General features: G+C 36.8%; 1 protein-coding gene across 1 annotated transcript; it reads right to left on the bottom strand.

The window, feature by feature from the left end:
* Positions 1 to 1,819: 1,819 nt before the first annotated feature.
* On the bottom strand, positions 1,820 to 18,754 carry LOC125811716 (uncharacterized). The gene is made up of 12 exons (XM_049491252.1): positions 18,460 to 18,754; positions 16,733 to 16,797; positions 16,143 to 16,241; positions 15,585 to 15,717; positions 14,347 to 14,406; positions 13,207 to 13,266; positions 12,619 to 12,741; positions 5,256 to 5,327; positions 5,042 to 5,179; positions 4,482 to 4,637; positions 3,293 to 3,400; positions 1,820 to 1,928 (listed from the first exon to the last, which is right to left on the bottom strand). The coding sequence occupies exons 1-12, from the start codon at positions 18,682 to 18,684 to the stop codon at positions 1,893 to 1,895; spliced, it is 1,275 nt and encodes a 424-aa protein (XP_049347209.1). The 5' UTR covers positions 18,685 to 18,754; the 3' UTR covers positions 1,820 to 1,892.
* Between the last annotated feature and the right edge of the window lie 804 nt (positions 18,755 to 19,558).

Here is a 19,558-nt window from a genome sequence, read left to right as displayed (position 1 = left end):
TTTCCTCTAAAAAGATATTTTTCATAGGTTTAAAATGTGATTTATGACTTGTGGAAATGAGTGACATGATTTTTTCGAGGCAGTTGAATGTGTATCAGAGAAGGAAATCTAAAAGTAGGAATTTGAAATTTATGAGCTCAGAATTGAAGTTTGACAATTCCAATAGATTCAAAGTTGATTTATGACTTAGTTGGATAGTTTGTTCCAGGCCCAAGGGGCTCGGAGGAGTGGTTCAGTCACTTGAGTCGGTTACTGGTCAAAGTTCAAGAATTGAAATTGAACATGATCAACAATGCGTCAAGATGACCATGGATCAGTATTTTTAGCATTTCAATAGATTTGTAGTGTGCTTCAAGAGCGAACACACTACATACTTTCAAGTTTTAGGGATGTTGTTCCTATTTCTCGCATTTTATGGCTATTAGTTTGAATTTAGGATTGAGCTTGAAACAATATTTCCAGCATTGTAATAGGTTTGTAGTGAGTTTCAAGAGTGAACACACTACATACTTTCAAGTTTTAGGGGGTGTTGTTCCTATTTTCCGCATTTAATGGCTATTAGATTGAATTTAGAGTTTCTCTTATATTTTTCTCTTAATCGTTAATAATGGACTAAAATTAGTTAAGGTTCACCTTATCGCCTACCAAGCTTAGCTACCTCATGATTTGTAGATGATCACCTAAATAACATTTATACGTAATTGTCTGAATTAGTGCTGGTAAAATGAGCTTATTTGGTAATCCGCTCAATCTATCTATATTTTAATGGGTTGGGTGAGTGATCTTTAACATGAATAAAATATGATTCAAACTCATATTCAACCCATAAAAATATGGGTATTCATGAGTAAAATATGAATTAGTCAAATTGATTAAACTTTCAACTTTATTCACTTAAAATTCATGATATCACTAAAAATGTTGCAACTTCTTTTCTCTTTTATGTTCTTCAGCAAAACTAATTATTCTTCTCTATAATTAAAAAGGTGCCCACCAAAAAAATATTATTTATTTTTAAATAATAATAATTATTTTTTAATTTGTTTAATTTTATATTGGATAACAAATATTTGTAAAGCATGAATTAGTATTGATATTGCTTAAAGTGCATTAAGTACATTTTACTCCAAAAATGCAAATATTTATTTACTTGGAAATTAAGAATATTTTACCTTTGTTAGTACACAAATTTATTTATATTGAAAAGTTATAGGATTTTTTTTTTGACTTCTATAATACAATAAAACTAAATAAAGTATTTCTACCATTTTTCATCAAAAAAAAAAACTAAAATATTTTCTCCAAGTTGAATTCCAAAGTTCAGTACTATTTATTCATGAAAATATGGGTAAATATGGATAAACTTATATTTTACCCTACCCATTTGTTACCCAATTCATTTACCCATATGAAATATGGATGGGTTGAATCATTACTCATTTTATGTTGACCAATTTTCAACCTGCCAATTTGCCGCCACCACTTGTCTGGATGAAACTTGTTGGAATAGAAGGATCACGATAACAAATCAAAACAAGTATAAGGGTCTCTCGGGTCATTCTATCGAATGAAAATACTAGCCAACTTTGAAAGCCGTCTATGTTTTTCCACTTAAAAACAACAGCAAAACAAAGTGTGAATTGAGCCCCATCAACCACTTGTTGAATCTTAATAATAATCTTAAACATTTGTTGTTTTGTATGGTGACATAAGATAAATAGGGGGGACAACTTCTCTCTGCAACGTACAACAAACACTTGAATAGAAGAACATAAAGGGGAAGGAAAACTAAAAAGAAAGAGACTTGTGCAATCTACAAAAAATAAAGAGCTGCTATAAGCATTAGATTTCCCATGAGTCTAGTAGCAATTGTACTGGCAAAGCAAATACAATCAGAACAACCACCATCTCCTTCGTCCATGCTTTCTCTGCACATAAAGTTAATATATATTCTTTAAGTGACTGCTTTAGAAAACGGATTATGGGACATGAAACAAAAAGCTACAAAGTGAAGTGCACAATTAATTTGGGTGTGCACAGATTAAAACCCCCGCGCCTATGCAATAGCTTGCAAACCACACAGGAGAGGTAACTCTCACTAGGCAAGCCTGATGCAATGAGCTAGACCCAGAAGGCAACATCTTGCTTTCGCTGGCAAGGGGTTTCGCTGGTGGGCTTGGCATCAGGAATCTGAAACACCAGTGCAAAGCCCTGAAGATCATATGGCTATGGAGATATGCACAAGAGCCTTAAACCCTATGGAGTAGTGTCATAAAAAGCAAGTATGAGGAAGAAGATTGTTGGGTATCCAAGGAGGTCACCACTCCATATGAGGTCAGTTTGTGGAGATCCATCAGAGCCTTCGGACCTTTTCTTAAAAAACACTCAATGATCAGAGTGCACAATGGAGTTAGGACCAGGTTCTGGAAAGATAAATGGATTGGGACAAGGTCATTGCAAGAACTGTTCCCAGATCTTTTTGACCTTGCCCAAGATAAACACAATACAGTAGCTGAGATGTGGACTCAACAAGGATGGGATATGAGATCCCAAGAGTGGTTGAACTATTCAAATAACTAGAGAGCTTTCAGGGGATGCAAGAAGGTGTAGATTGTTTGTGGTGGAATGGACACCCTAAAGGACTTTATAAAGTCAGCTCAAGGTATAAGTTGTTGAATCAGATAGAACCAATGAATACTTTTTGGCCTTGGAAGAAGACTGAGATTCCTTATAAGGTTGCATGTTTTACTTGGCTTCTAGCTAAAGAAGTTTTCCCAACTCATGAGAATTTGATCAAGAGGAGGATATCACTATGCTCAAGATTTTTTTTATGTGAAAAGGAAACTGAGACAATAAATCACTTGTTCCTACACTATAGTATCACAGATCAGCTATGGAAGATTTTCATCAATCTTAGAGGCATAGCATGGGCAATGTCAAGCAATACTCTTTTTGGCTGGGAGGAAGCGGGAGCTGGAGCCAGTATCAGAGAGAGATGGAAGATCATCCCTTCATGTATATGGTGGACAATTTGGAAAGAAAGAAATGATAGATGTTTTGAGGATAGGTGCAATTCAGTACAAAAGATTAAGCTAAATTGTATTTTGTTACTTTGCTTTTGGTGTACTAAATTGTACTCTGGGGATACAAAATCAATCCAAGATGTGCTAGATACCATTTAGGTTTGATTAGTTTTTGGCATACTCTGTATCTAATCTCTCTTGTAAATATGGTTTTTCAGTACTTAGGATTCAAAAAAAAAAAAAAAAAATTCTCAAAGAGGCAAAAGTACCTTTTGATCCTGATTCCTTTCTGACTCCATAACAATAGGTTGAGGAAGTACAGTATTGTCGATATTCTGAATGTACGGTCGTACCTTCTCCTCCAACATTTTGTTAAGCTGAGATATAAACAGACGATCACAGAGGAGAAAACATATCAGCAACTAATATCAGTAATATAGATGTTTATTTGTCCAACAAAAGATATTGGGAAAATATATGAAATAATTGTTAGTTCAATCACACAAAAAATATGAATCAAGATGCATGTTTCAGATGCCAGAGAAAGCTGGTACCCGTACCACACATACAGTATTGTCAGTCATCTGCATTCCAGAGATAGAGCTTTAAGGGGTCGTTTGGTAGAATGTATTAGCAAAAGTAATGTATGCATTAACTCTGTGTATTAGTAATATCTTGTTTGGTATATTTTTTCATGCTATGTATCATTATACACTCTATTGTGCATTAAGGTGTGTATTACAAATACCATGGATTTCTAGGTATTAGTAATGCAAGGGGTTTTAATGCATGCATTAGCATGGTTAAAGACCCCATTGCTCCTAAAATTACATCTTTTCCGCCATAATTGTGAAGGGTATCTTTGTGAATAAATATTTTTATGCAATGCATGCTATTTTTAATACACCAAACCAAACAAAGCATAAGAAATCTATGTATAATCAATGCAAACATTACTAAGCATTACTAATACACTCTATTTAGCATTATTCTTATAGACTCTACCAAATGACCTCTTGAGGACTGCATGTCTAGACACTCTTTAAAACATTGACCCAACCATACTTTACAAAGCCAGCAAAAAACCAAAGCAGACAGCGGGTAAAAAATATTCAGAAGCCGCATACATTTATGGATCTTTGAATTTTTTTTAATGAAACTGGAGCCATACATCTAATATGTTTTTTTGTGCTTCTGTGATTGAACAAGAACATCAAATTCTATCCTAGCAGTTTTATCAGTAAAATCATGAGGGAAACTAAAGTGTCCATGTTTATGGGAGAATGCCAAATTTGTCCAGATGAACAGGGTTAAAAAATAGTCAGAAACCCATACGACATTTTTTCCCTTCATAGCTAGACAAACAGCAACTAAGCCTTCGTCTTAAACAAGTTGGGTTGGTTAGAAGTTCTCTATACTTTCTACTGACATTTCAGGAAAAGAAATCTCTGGGCCAACCTTTTCTTCTCTCCATTTCGCTTCCCACTGAGCATCCAGCATCTTTTCAGAAATTTCTCTCTGTGCATTAAGAAGAACTGTCATCTCATAGAGCTTTTTTGGGTCTTTGAGGTCCTTCTCACTCCAAGAAGATGCGTTTAATGGAAGGTTCAACTCCTGCAAATGGTTGTATTATCCCATATGAATAAGGAAAATAACAATAACAATAGAAGAGCAAGAGAGAACTTCCTGACAAATCAACAGCATGCTGCCTTCCAAATTAATCACTTAAACTAAGATGCGGAGAAAATTTTAATACACACTTAAGACAGCCAATATAAGCAGAGCTTTCCTGTCTTTTGCTAGCTTCTTTAAGGGGACTTTGTCAGAAAAACAAGTCATCTAATGTACAATGGTTATTCACAATAACTCCAAGATAAACTTCTAACATCTTTCCAATTTTACTTCACGATTTAGATAGGTTGTTGGTTACAGACTGATGAACCATACAGAAAATAGCGGGCATTTAAACAATAATGTAACCAGAAATAGTACAAAACTCTAGCAAAGATAAAACACACCCCCCAATTTTGAGGACGCGGCGGAGGGTCAAGCTTCATGACTTCTGCCTCCAGAGCTTTCTTTGCCTTGAAGTAAGGAATGTTCTTCACAATAACAGGATCTTCTCTTGCTCGGGCGGGATCAATAGAGACCAAGGCCTGTAAGATAATTTAGTCAAGAAAGTTGATCTGGCTATTATTGAGACATATTTACCACAAAAAAAATATGTCATACTTCTTGCAAATACTCCCATCCAGGTTTTCTCTTGGCCACCACATCTCGAAGTTGATCATATCGCATAGATTCCTGGAATGCAAACATGACTACATAAGCTGTCAGCGAAATCTGGCTCACAAGTGTTCTAGACTTCCAGACTGTGTGAAACCCTCAAATAGGTAAAAGATGAAATAAAATAAGGCAGTCTATGTCATCTGTCATTTTTCATAAAAGCAGATGCCGATGAATTTAGTTTGAATAGATTGGATCTATATGTTGTCTTTTGTCAATATATTTTACTTGTGAAAATGCTAATTTCTCAACAAGAAGACAACTTCAGAACTTCATTATAATCATAGACGAAAACTGAAAAGTCATCTCTTCAATGAGTTTAACAGTTGAAATGGCTTTTCTCTGAATGTCACAGCCAATTGTACAAGACTCGTATTGTGAGATTCCTCCATAGCTAAAAGAACTTTGATTATGCAGATTGAAGGGAATTGAGATACATTAATCCTTAAAAGGAGGGAAGAGGATGGGAAAAACAACAGAGATGTCAATAAAAGACCTGATTACTTGACATGGAGTGGCGGATGTTTGTAGATAAATCTGAATAAAGCAAACGGGTTCCTGACTTCCTGTATCCGAACCCAGCAATAGGATAAGGCTGACTGGTGACTTAGGTTGAAACTCTACCACAGTTAATCTTTGCATAGGAATCTTGGGATAAAATAATCATCTGAATAGAACATATATGATTATGAAACATTAACTTCTTTGCCATTTATGGAGCCATGAACTATAACAAAGAGTCAAAAATGTAAAAATGATTTTTTATCTACATTTTCCACTACACTGGAAGCTTCTTTTTTTCACAGGGATTCGAAAAGTTATATATATATATAGAAACATTGCTTTTATCCTATTGCGTAGAGTAATTTTTGGATGAAGGGGATTCAATTGAATTCCCTTCTTTACACGTGGCTCAGCCACTGTTCCTTACCAATATATCATTGTTCAATTTTTACCAGAGTGAACTTAGATGAAGCACGTTTCCACAGAAAGAAAAAGAATATGAAGCATCCTTGAAAATCAAACAGCACAAAATTGAACTCCCGCCATTCCAATTTATGTGGCAAAGTTTGAATAGGAATGGAGTTTAAGAAAGGAAGATTTTTGAAACCTATGATCATAACCATGTCACAACATTTACGATATGTGTGGCTATAAGGCTTTAGAAGCCTGTGGTTTTAAACATTCCATAACATGTGTGGCTATAAAATCTTCTCATTAAGGGTAAAATTGGAAGTATAACTTCAATCATTTCCTAATTTAGAAAGTTGTCATTCTTATAGGAACAGACTAAAAAGGAAAGGTTGCCGCAGAAACTAGAAGGGAGAGAATAGCATTGATCACAGGGCATAGGTATGTAGCTCTATGTACAAGTCCTAGATTCACAATCAACTAGATGATGAACTCTCTTGATGTTAAGCTGATTCCAAAATTTACTTTTGAGCATTAAAAAAGAAAACCAAAAGAAATCACGTGACTTGAACTTGGATATTTTGAGAAGATTCCATAGATTACTTTCAATTTATGTTGCTTGGATTCTTCAAAAATGTCGACGGGTGCATGTTGGATTCTCCATAAGTAGTGTATTTTTGGAGAATCGGACACGGGTGCTGCATCGAAAGTGAAGAGTCCGCACAACTTAGCTTTCAATCTTATTGCTAAGTTCAGAAATTTCCTGTGTATACTTGTGCTCAAACTTCATTCTACCAATAGAGTGAATTGTGTTTGAAATTTTTGTTAGTAATTGGTATAAATTGAGTTCGATGAGTTCTGTGTTACCCCTTCCAATCTTGCAAACTCTTTTTTTAGCATTAGGGATATAGGAAGCCAGAAGACAAAAATAAAAAAAAGGTATACTTTGGATTTTGGTTGGATAGCATTGGTTACTTAGAAGTTCTCTGGTGCACTACCTAGAGGAGTGGCATTAGGAAGTAGAATTCAATTATTAGTGTGAGAAATATATACGAAAAATATTATTGAATTGTGTATCTAAATAGTTACATTGAGACCCTATTTATAGACACTACATTGGAATCCTTTTCCAACTAGGATTCCTATTCTTATTCCTATCCTATTCCTATTCTTATTTCTATTCTAAGTAGGAAATACTTATTTCTATTCTAACACTCCCCCTCAAGCTGGTGCATACAAATCATATGTACCTAGCTTGTTACAGATGTAATTAATACGAGGACATGTGAGGGACTTGGTGAAGATATCTGCAAGCTGATCATTTGACTTCACAAATTTCGTAACAATATCTCCCGAGAGTATCTTTTCTCTGACAAAGTGACAGTCAATCTCAATGTGCTTAGTCCTTTCATGAAACACTGGATTTGATGCGATATGAAGAGCCGCTTGATTATCACACACAAGTTCCATCTTATCAACTTTGCCAAATTTTAGTTCTCCCAGCAACTGTTTGATCCAAACTAGCTCACAAGTTGCTGTCGCCATTGCTCGATATTCTGATTCTGCACTAGATCGAGCAACCACATTCTGTTTCTTGCTCTTCCACGACACCAAATTACCTCCTACTAAAACACAATATCCGGATGTCGAACGTCTGTCAGAGGGTGATCCTGCCCAATCAGCGTCTGTATATCCAATGATATGCTCATGGCCTTGATCCTCAAAGAGTAGTCCTTTACCGGGAGCTGACTTTATATATCGCAGAATACGAACAACTGCTTCCCAATGACTATCACAAGGGGAAGTCATAAACTGACTTACAACACTCACAGGAAAAGAGATGTCAGGTCTAGTCACTGTGAGATAATTCAACTTTCCAACAAGTCGTCTATACCTTTCAGGATTACTAAGTGGCTCCCCCTGTCCTGGAAGAAGTTTAACATTCGGATCCATAGGAGTGTCAACAGGTCTACATCCCATCATCCCTGTCTCCTCAAGAATGTCTAAGGCATACTTGCGCTGAGAAATAACAATACCTGATCTAGACTGAGCAACCTCAATACCTAGAAAATACTTCAATTTGCCAAGGTCTTTAGTTTGGAAGTGCTTAAAGAGATGTTGCTTCAAATCGGTGATACCATCTTGATCATTACCGGTGATAACAATATCATCAACGTAAACAACCAAATAGATACATCGACTTGGTGCAGAATGCCGATAAAACACAGAGTGATCAGCTCCACTACGAGTCATGCCAAACTCCTGAATTACTGTGCTGAACTTCCCGAACCAAGCTCGAGGAGACTGTTTTAGACCATAGAGTGACCTGCGCAATCGACATACAAGGCTACTAGACTCCCCCTGAGCAACAAAACCAGGTGGTTGCTCCATATAGACTTCTTCCTCAAGATCACCATGCAGAAAAGCATTCTTAATGTCCAACTGATGAAGAGGCCAATGACGAACGGCAGCCATAGATAGAAAAAGACGAACAGATGCAATTTTAGCCACAGGAGCGAAAGTGTCACTATAATCTAGCCCAAATATCTGAGTATACCCTTTGGCAACAAGGCGAGCCTTAAGTCGATCAACCTGACCGTCTGGACCAATTTTGACTGCATAAACCCAACGACAACCAACAGTAGATTTACCTGCAGGAAGGGAGACAAGCTCCCAAGTACCACTCTTATGTAAAGCAGACATCTCATCAACCATAGCCTGCCTCCATCCAGAATGAGAAAGTGCTTCACCTGTAGTCTTAGGAATGGAAATAGAGGACAAAGACGACACAAATGCATAATGGGGTGATGATAGACGATGATAACTTAAGAAGGTATAATGTGGGTTAGTATTTCGAGTGGATCGTATACCTTTTTGAAGTGCAAGCGGTTGGCTAGGAGGAGGCAAGTCCGCAGTAGGAGCAGGGTCTGGCGCATGACATGAATCATCTGGGACTAGGGTTGGACGTGGACGGCGATGATAAGTTAGTAGTGGTGGCACTACAACTGGAGATGTAGAAGTAACCGTAGATTCCACAAAGGTTGGCACAGGTAAAACCTGAGGTATGGGTAAGACCATAGAGACATCAGGATGATCAGAAGATGTATAGTAAGGCTGAGACTCAAAAAATGTAACATCAGCAGACATAAGGTATCGATGAAGATCATGTGAATAACAACGATACCCTTTTTGGACTCGAGAGTAACCAAGAAAGACACATTTGAGGGCACGAGGAGCTAATTTATCTTTTCCTGGGGCTAAGTTATGAACGAAGCATGTGCTCCCAAAGACACGAGGAGGGATAGGATAGAGATGTGACTGAGGAAACAGTATGGAATGGGGAACCTGATTCTGAATAGAAGAAGAGGGCATTCTATTTATCAAATAACAAGACGTAAGAACTGCATCTCCCCAAAAACGCAATGGAACATTGGATTCAAGGAGAAGAGTACGAGCGGTCTCAATAAGATGCCGATTTTTTCTTTCAGCTACACCATTTTGTTGAGGGGTGTATGGACAAGTAGTCTGGTGAATAATGCCTTGGTGAGTCATAAACTCCCGAAATTGGGAGGATAAGTATTCTAAGGCATTATCACTACGAAAAGTACGAATAGAAACACCAAACTGATTTTGTATTTCAGCAAAGAAACTTTTGAAAATAGAAAATAACTCAGAACGATCTTTCATTAAGAAAACCCAAGTACATTTTGAATAATCATCAATGAAACTAACAAAATAACGAAATCCTAAGGTGGAACTGACTCTACTAGGACCCCAAATATCAGAATGAACTAATGAAAAAATAGACTCTGAACGACCCTCAGTACTACGAGAAAACGTAGCACGAGTGTGTTTCCCAAGTTGACACGACTCACAATCTAATGTGGATAAACTAGACAAACTAGGCACCATCTTTTGCAGTTTGGATAGACTCGGATGTCCCAAACGTTTGTGAATTAAATCTGGGGAATCTGTAACGGAGCATGCTGCTAAGGAATTTGAAGAGGTAAGATAGTAAAGGCCTTGTGATTCATGTCCTGTTCCAATCATCTGTCCCGTACTGCGGTCCTGCATGAGAAAAAAATCATCGAAAAAAGTTATGCTACAATGTAGGGCTTTCGTCAAACGACTAACAGATGCTAGATTAAAAGGAGAACCAGGGACATAAAGAACAGAGTCTAGGGTGACAGAAGATAGGGGTTTGGCTTTTCCAACCCCTTTTGGTTTGGTTTGGATCCCATTGGCTAAAGTAATAGCTGGAAGAGATTGTGAATAAACAATATCGGATAAAAGTGATTTATTACCAGAGATATGATCAGAAGCCCCAGAGTCCATGACCCATGTTCCAAGAGTACTAGATTGCGACACACAAGCAAAAGAATTACCCGCAACAGAGACATCAGGTTGTGCAACCGAAACTACTTGTGGAGACGTTTGCTTATTTGCACGATACTGAAGGAACTCATCATATTCTGTCTGAGCAATATGAGCATTATTGGATGGTTGATTAGGTTGAGCACCATATGCTACTGGTGGAGATGTCTGTTTACTTGCGCGATTTCGAAGGAACTCATTATATTCCTTTAGAACAATAGGATCATAACTGGGTGGTGGACCATGCAAAATATAACATATATCACGAGTGTGTCCAGGCTTATGACAATGACTACACTTGGATCGAGGTTTCCCAAAACGCCCTCCTCCTCGCCGATTCTCCATAGATTGATATGTACGCTTTTCAAAGGTTTGAGATGCAAGAATAGATGAGTCAACAGTGGGTGATGAAACTACCTTGTGACTGGGAGGTGCCGCAAGACGAAGGAGACGAGAGAATAATTCATCGATTGTAGGAACTGTAGGGCTAGCTAAAATCTGATCACGTACAGAATCATGATCAGGAGGAAGTCCAGCAAGAGTAAGAACTAGAAACAATGTTTGTCTGTGTTCTTGTTGTTTTTCCACATTCGTAGTAACTGGCATTAATGTGTCAAATTCCTCCATGACTGCCTGTACCTGTCCTAAGTAAGTAGACATATCGGATTCTTGTTTCTTTAAGTTGGTCAATCGAGATATCACATCATAGAATCGAGATATGTCATTAGTGTATAAAGCACGAGCCTTTTCCCAAACTGTATAACACGTCTGGAATGGGCGAAACAAGGGCATCAACTTGAAATCAATAGAACGCCATAGGAGACTACATAATTGAGCATCTACTTTCTCCCATTGTGCTTTGGCTTTTGCATCTTCCTCACTAGTCTTTGCCTTTACATCTACCTCATAAGCCTTGTTCGTTAAGTGATCTTGGACACCTTGACCCTTGCACCACAACTCAACCGAGGAAGCCCAAGATAAATAGTTTGAACTTCCCAATAAAAGTTCTGAAGTGATTATAGGGCTAGAACTTCCAATCCCCATATTTTTGGAACCAAAAACATCACACCCAAAAGACATTATGCTAAATTTGTCTCGGAAAATTCAAATCTCGAAGAAAAGTCGCCGGAAACTGCCTGGAAATAGCTGGAACTCTAATTCCGGCGATCGGATCTGGTCAAAAACAGTATGGGCCTGGTCGGATTGGCTGGACGACCCCAACTGTCAAAAAAATCTCAAAAAAATATGATCAGAAAAGCCCTCACGCGCCGGCGCGTGAGACAGATCTCGCCGGAAACTGCCACCTCCGATAGGCGCGTGAGAGCGCGTGGGGTGGTGTTTTCCGGTGGTTTTGGCTGGGGTTTGGTCGCGGGGGCTTTCCGAGCCTCGTGGTGGTGTTGGTTTTCGCACAACACCCACAGAAAGAAAAAAGTATAACAAAATCAGACCCAACAGTCACCGGAAATTGACATAGACATACGGTGACTTGTTTGTTCTCACCAATGCTCTGATACCATGTGAGAAATATATACGAAAAATATTATTGAATTGTGTATCTAAATAGTTACATTGAAACCCTATTTATAGACACTACATTGGAATCTTTTTCCAACTAGGATTCCTATTCTTATTCCTATTCCTATTCCTATTCTTATTTCTATTCTAAGTAGGAAATACTTATTTCTATTCTAACAATTAGTTTCTTCCTTTTTTTTAGCATCTCATCCTTTACTGATGTGAGTAACTTCCATAATAATCAAAGTTAAATAGGTTGCTAACCAGTTCAAGTTTGTTTCTGGTGCACTTGAAATAGGGTGAGCACATTTATCTGATTAATATAGAGTTTGCCTCTTCTTTTTATTTCCTGTTTCAATGTGTGCACTAACAGAGTTCAAAAGTTACAGATATTTAATTTAAGCATGTGTTATGGGCTCTGTAAAATGCTCAACATTCTCAAAATAACAGAGCAATTATGAATAGCAAGAAAAAAACCGTCTTTGACAACCATAAGATAAAAGTAAACCTTATATTGCCACCAAATCTTCTTCTTGACATCATCATCATATTCAAATCCACCCACAATCTGAGGCAAGGTAAGCAACCAAAATGCAGCAATGCTGGGGTCCTTCATACTATCAACAATATGCTGTAACAGTAAAGAAGAGGGAAAATGATAAAGTGCAAAGTTGTAAGGGGCTTCTTATACTTGACTTTTCTATAGAAAATATTTGAGAAGCCACACACTTATAAGCAAGACAATCTGGTGAATAGGATGATCACTGACAGCTATTGGGAAGTAGGCAATGAATAGAAAATGAGAATTTTCTCTCCCAAATTTGGCTGTCATATAAAAGGAAAAGTAACTAGAAAGAAGAAACATATTTCCCTTGAACCCATTCTCCATAAAAAATAGGAAGGAAATCAATTCTTCTTTATTTAAAAATCCTTGTCCCACTTCCCAACAGCATGAGAATCTTTCCTCTCATCCTTTGACATATCGAACAAAAAAAATAAATCAAGCAATGATGGACGAGATGCAGTGAAAAAACCATATTATAGTAAGCAGTTATCCATTGCGACAAAATAGAAACACGGATGACAAAGCACTAGCCTCGTAAGGATAATCCATCTTTCTCATGATATTATAAGCTTTCCAAGGAGGCTCCATAATCTGTAGCATTGAAAGATTACACAGACATGAGAATGACTAAGTAAATCAAAACTGAAAGAAAAGGGGGAAAAGAAATTCTTCCTAGAATGGAAATTCATGACATCAAGAATACAAATGGGGAAAAAGGACATTATCTAGTGCTCATTTTATTTGCCATTCCTCTTTACCATACTCCAGAGTGTAGAAAATGATTCCTGGTTCACTAGATTTCTAGGTTTTCCCCATGGATGCGTTTTTGTGACTCATTACTGACTACTTCCTCTCGTTTGCAGATACCTATATTTTTCCATACTCCATTTCAACGGCATTAATCAATATAGTGGAACAGATTTATGCCCAGAGAAACCATTTAAATGAACATCTATCAACTGCGAAGAAATTAAGCATAGATATCGTTCTTGTTCATACACTTTTACTTTATTTAGAGGCAGATGAAATGGATGAGCGAACCAAGTGAAATATTTTGTCAAGATAAAACTCCTCACTTATGGAAGCAGACATCTTGACAGGTTGCAGGTTTTCACAGTCTCTAAGTCTTAGCATGAGTAGGAAAGGGTTATGACTAGAATTCTAAGCAGTGTCAAAACTATAATCAAAATATCACACACTGTTTCTATGAAATGACTAGAAAATGAAAAGATCGGGAAGTTGCATTTAAAAAAATTATTGAGAAGTAAAATCCACTGCCATTAGAATTCTTCTTCCTTTTATTGTTTTTGTTAATAATGGTGGCGTTCGGGCCTGCACCTCGACTATTCCGACGGATACCTCTCACAAGAACATGTATTGGGTAACTCTGTCCGTCAAGGCTAGGGAAGATGGGAGATGAGCATGTAGTGTTTTTTGCCTCTACGGGGATTTGAACTATGGTCTCTAAGGTTTGCAGTTTGCACCCACTTCATTGACCACTAAGTCACTGCCGTTATGATTCTAAAATAGTACCAAATATATTTGCATGATGTTAGAAATAACTCTCAATGGTAAATATATTAGCTTAATGTAAAAAAAAAACCTCAATGGTTTTTAAACAGTAGAAAAAGAAATTGGAACAAAGAACAGTAAAGACTGGATAGAACTCACATCATCTGCAGATATCCTTATTTGCAGCTTGTCTTTGCATTCCGGGCATTTCATCACACCCTGCAGAATAAGTGGTATCATTAGCAACAGCCATTGCTAAAGTTTCAAAAAGTTTGGAGAACAGTTCTTACTTAAGAGTTAAGACCAGGCCTAGGTGGATATGAAAGATCATGTGAAGCATAATGACTGCATCCATCTTTAACACAATTGACACAAATCCAACTAAAGGAAATAATGAAGCTGGTGTGTGCAAGAAAGAAATACAGTTCTTAACTCATAACATACCAGATGAAAAGGAAGCATCATGCATCGTTCAAATTCATTGATATAGTATCAAAACAGCCTCTCTTTAACAAGATTACTGAATAATAGGATGAGCTCCACGTCTACTCAGGTGTGCTAGATTTCCATCGTGCATATCGAGGTGATATCAAAGCTCAAATCAGGTTTATAGATAAAGGTCTAGTTCTAGATTATCTGAAAACTATCTTCATGAGCTAGGGCTATGGGTTCTTTAGCAGGATTCAGCCTATTTACCTAAGTGATTGAACTTAGGTGCTTTTAAGTCGTCTTCGAAGTCAATATCATCTGACAAATATTACCTATTACCTAGTAGAAGCACAGGAAAATACAGTTAAAATCAAATGAAAAAAGTGTTATCAAAGGCGAAAAGTACAAAAAAGCTTAAAGGTCAGTCAGATATTTAAGCATAAAGAAAAAATACAATAATATATGTGTAGTCAAAGACTAGTAATTCTGAAGCACAAATAACAAATCAATGGACAAAGAAATTAAGATAAAGTAAATATCAATTGTTTAATGTTGCCTCTTCAGGATAACACTCATTGGTAGGGAAAAGTATCAAGTATGCCTTGGAGCCTCAATCACTACACCGAAGCGCCCACTAAGCGAGGCAAAGTGCTCAGCATGTTTTGTTCGTCGCTTCAGGTCTTAACACGCTTCAGCCGAGCCTTTGACAACACTGAATGAAAATACATATACATGCCACATAAATAACATGAGCCAAGTTGATTTCTGGTTAGGCTTGGCTTTACTTATTCAATAAGCCCTATTCTCAACTTGGCTTTCCATAACGAATGAAACTCTATTTTCTTTACCTTGGCATTTTGGATAGTTTCTCAAGCCAAAAGAACTACCGGCATGACTCACTCAGTTCATTTTCAGCCTTTAAGAAGCTATATTATGAAAATTGAATAACTTCCCAAAACAGTTCTCACCGATCCATCACAACTGGGACATTCTTTAGATGGCAGTGGCAAGTGAAGGTCCACTGTGGTAGGAAGGTGCACCAACTCAGCTCTGTTATCAGCTATCGCATCAGCAATGGATTCAGCTGTGGCTTTTTCTCCCCTGTAGCAGTAGTTTGGAAGCTTTAAATAGATATAAATATTCAGTGTGTTTGACATTATCTTCCTGTCCTAGAGTAATTTATGATTTTTCACAACTATGATGATTAATAACATAAAACAAGAAGGAGGTGGCTCAGTACACCAACATGATGATGGTGACACTTTGAGCTACCAACAGCAATTACACGAGCTACTGTCATTGCCAAATCCGAAATAAAAAACCTGAAGACTAGAGTGTGTTTTTAACAGTCACATAGGACGTGGGAGAAGAAGGGGGTGAAAGCACCTCAGTGTATCTTTTAAGAGTTTGCAGTTTAGACTATGACAAAGACCACAATATTGTTCAAGAAATTGGATTAATACATAAAATGTGAACATGATGTTCATTTTAACAGCAAGAGCACAAGTCTATCAATGATTACCAACCTTTTCAATGTATAGTTTTTCACTTGGTAATGCACTTTGCCTGATCCTTTGCACATTGTGCACTGTAACGCCTGCCATCCACTGCATGTCTGGCAGTCCCTGCAGTCAATGAACCAAGCATCTTCTTTCAACTACACATGTCAAGACATGCCAGTTGACTATAAATTTAACAAGCATTTCAGCTTCCCCTCAGTAGGGACAAATAAGATGCTCTCTTGCTTTCACTTCAATTTGTGATTACCACATCAGCTTTTGCATAAGGACACGCGACCACCAATGAGCACAGAAAACAAATGTCTGATATCTTTCAAGCTCATAGTCCATTGTAAAGTAAAACATGGATTGACACACCAAACCTATGAAGGAATGTGAGCATCCAAACCTATTCCTTAAGGTAATGGATGGAGTGGCCCCAATACCTTTATAAATCTTTCGATGACCTTTTACGCACAATGTGCATAAATCAGCAAAAAAACAAAACTTTTGACATGGACGATTTATCAATTTCATTATTTCTAATTTAAGACACTTCAACTTCAGGAATATAAATTCTAACAAAAAGTAAACATGAGCTGAGACTATAAGGGCACCTCTGGCTGATCACCTTCTTTCCGAGCTCCATTGCAATGTCATAAGTACCCAGAGTAGCCACCACCTGCAGTAAAACACCAAATATCTCTGTTAGGAGTAACCTTCATTGAACAAATACTTTCAGCTTAAAAGTCCTTGTATTAATCTCAGGCCATCACCTCTCTTACATAGACTCAATCCAGGGAATGCTGGAAAAAAACTTCCTATTCATGGGCTCCTAGTGATATATGAACAAACATTTAAAGACACAGTTCTGAAAAATGGAAAAAGAAAAGGGTAGGCTTTCCAATTTATAGCCTCACAGTTGACATATGAGTAAACCAGTTGAAGACCCAATTCAGAATTTTTTTAAAAATAAAAAAAGCCAACTAGATTTCCCCAGTGCCTCTCTGTGGCATATGAACAACTAAATTAACGCCCCATTACATAAATGATAAAAAACTGACAATTGGCTCCCCCATTCGAGGCCTTCCAGTGAAATATGAACATATATTTAAACACCCAGTTCAGAAATTTTAACAAGTAGACTCTCCCATTCATTCAAGGCCTTCTGGTGAAACATGAACATATATTTGAATACCCAGTTCAGAAATGCTAACAACTAAATTGTCCCATTCATGGTCTCTTAGTGACATATGAACAAAGACCCAATTCAGGAATAAATGCAGACAATTATGCTTCTCCAATAATGGACAATAAAGTGTGGTGAGCTTACAGTGACATATGAACAACTAAATTAATGCCCCAGTTCATAAAACACTGACAATTATCTTCCCCGTTCGAGGCCTTTCAGTGAAACATGAACATAAATTGGAAGACCCAGTTCAGAAATTCTAACAAACAGACTGTCCCATTCATGGTCTCTCAGGAACATATAAACAAACATTTAACAACCCAGTTCAGAAAACACTGACAATTAGCTTCCCCATTCAATGCTTTTCAGTGACACGTGAGCATATATTTGAAGACCCAATTCAGAAATTCTAACAACTATACTGTCCCATTCACTGTCTCTCATTGACATATAAACAAACACTTAATGTCCCATTAAGTAAAAAAAATGCTGACAGTTACACTTCTCCAACTTAATTAACACCCCAGTTCAGAAAACACTGACAATTGGTTCTCCCATTCAAGGCCTTTTCAGTGAAACATGAACATAAATTTGAAGACCCAATTCAGAAGTTCTAACAATAGACTGTCCCATTCATGGTCTCTCAACGACATATGAACGAACATATAAAGACCCAATTCAGGAAGAAATACAGATAATTATACTTTTCCAGTTATGGACAAGAAAGTGTGGTGAGCTTACAGTGACAGTTGCACTTCTCCAACTTAATTAACAACCCAGTTCATATTCATAAAACACTGGCAAATGGCTCCCCCATTCGAAGCCTTTTCAGTGACACATGAACATTCATTTGAAGACCCAATTTAGAAATGCTAACAAATAGACTGTCCCATTCACGGTCTCTCAGTAACATATAAACAAACACTTAACAGCCCAGTTCACAAAACACTGACAATTACCTTCCCCATTCAAGGCCTTTTTCAATGAAACATGAACATAAATATGAAGACCCAGTTCAGAAATTCTATAAAACATACTATCCCATTAACAGCCTCTCAATGACATATAAACAAACACTTTACGACCCATTAAGTAAAAAAAGCAGAAAGTTACACTTCTCCAATTACATACAAGAAAGTGCGGTGAACTTACAAAGATGGTCGAATAAGACAGCTTAGAGATGAATTCAGGTACACCGAACCCCCTCGGAGCAGAGCCGGCAATGTCATAAGCAAGTGTAATAGGTGAGAGAACAAGCTTTATTGGAAATTCGAATATGTCAATGAGTTGCTGTCCATAGCGGCTAGTGAAGTACTTGTACTGAAGGTCAGTAAATTGCTTCAAATTCTTCAGTAACCGATCAGTCCCTCGAGACATTGCTCAAACATTCAACTAGTTGAAGAAGAAGAAGATGAAAAAATGATATAAGAGGGAGATAGGCGTATTTCAAGCTGGGTTGTAAAGGGATAGGATTTGGGGGTATATTTTTTATTTTCTACTATATTATTAAGAGGAGTCTTGGAGCAACCAGTGAATTAACACGTCACGAGTTTAAGTCGTGAAAATATTTTTTTGTAGAAATATAAGGTAGAGGTATTTATATATAGTTGCATGTTGAACGTTTTTATGAATACAATTTCACTACACAATTTAAAAATATTGTAGTTCTCACTTCAAATATTTTGCGATTTCTTATTTTAATAATTTTTTAAGATAAATGATAATAAGGTAAGAGTTTATGTATATGAGGAAAGTTAAATTTTACATGAAATTGGTTGTATGAGATATAGTGATCTTATGTAGTGGTATAATTATTTTTACTTATCTCACAAATATGAACATTTACCAAAAAAATAATAATAGAAAACAATGGATATTGATGATCTCGAAAAATATAGTGATTATATATGATTAATATCTCTGAAGAACATTTCATATTAGGCGTAACTGATATTTGAAATTGTGAATCTTATTTTTATTCATTCGTAGTTTTGAAACTTTTACTAATCGCACCGATTAACAAACACTTGACATGTTTGGTTAGTAGAACGATTTCTTATTGTTTAAGAAACAATGAGTTTGATCTTTGTGATACAATTTTTTTTCCAATTTGAATATAGATTCTTTAAAGGTAATGTCCAAAAACAAATTATGAAAGACATGACCCGCAATCGATTGATTTTTCTAACTTGGCTACACAATTTGATGACTTGTTTAAAATAAACTATCAAAATTTTTCCGTCTATGTGAA

The sequence above is a fragment of the Solanum verrucosum genome, unplaced genomic scaffold, assembly GCF_900185275.1.
Source record: "Solanum verrucosum unplaced genomic scaffold, falcon-dt-bn FXZP01000238.1, whole genome shotgun sequence".
Classification (NCBI taxonomy): Eukaryota; Viridiplantae; Streptophyta; class Magnoliopsida; order Solanales; family Solanaceae; genus Solanum; species Solanum verrucosum.
Note: the sequence above shows the minus strand (reverse complement) of the source record. Positions and strands in the feature narration are given on the sequence as shown.

Excerpts from the sequence above, each read along its gene's own strand:
- LOC125811716 (XM_049491252.1), bottom strand. The coding sequence starts at position 18,684 with ATGTCTCGAGGGACTGATCGGTTACTGAAGAATTTGAAGCAATTTACT. Across the intron at positions 16,798-18,459 it reads TGTCTTATTCGACCATCTTT|GTGGTGGCTACTCTGGGTAC; the intron begins GTAAGTTCACCG and ends GTTTTACTGCAG. Across the intron at positions 5,180-5,255 it reads GATGGGAGTATTTGCAAGAA|GCCTTGGTCTCTATTGATCC; the intron begins GTATGACATATT and ends ATTATCTTACAG.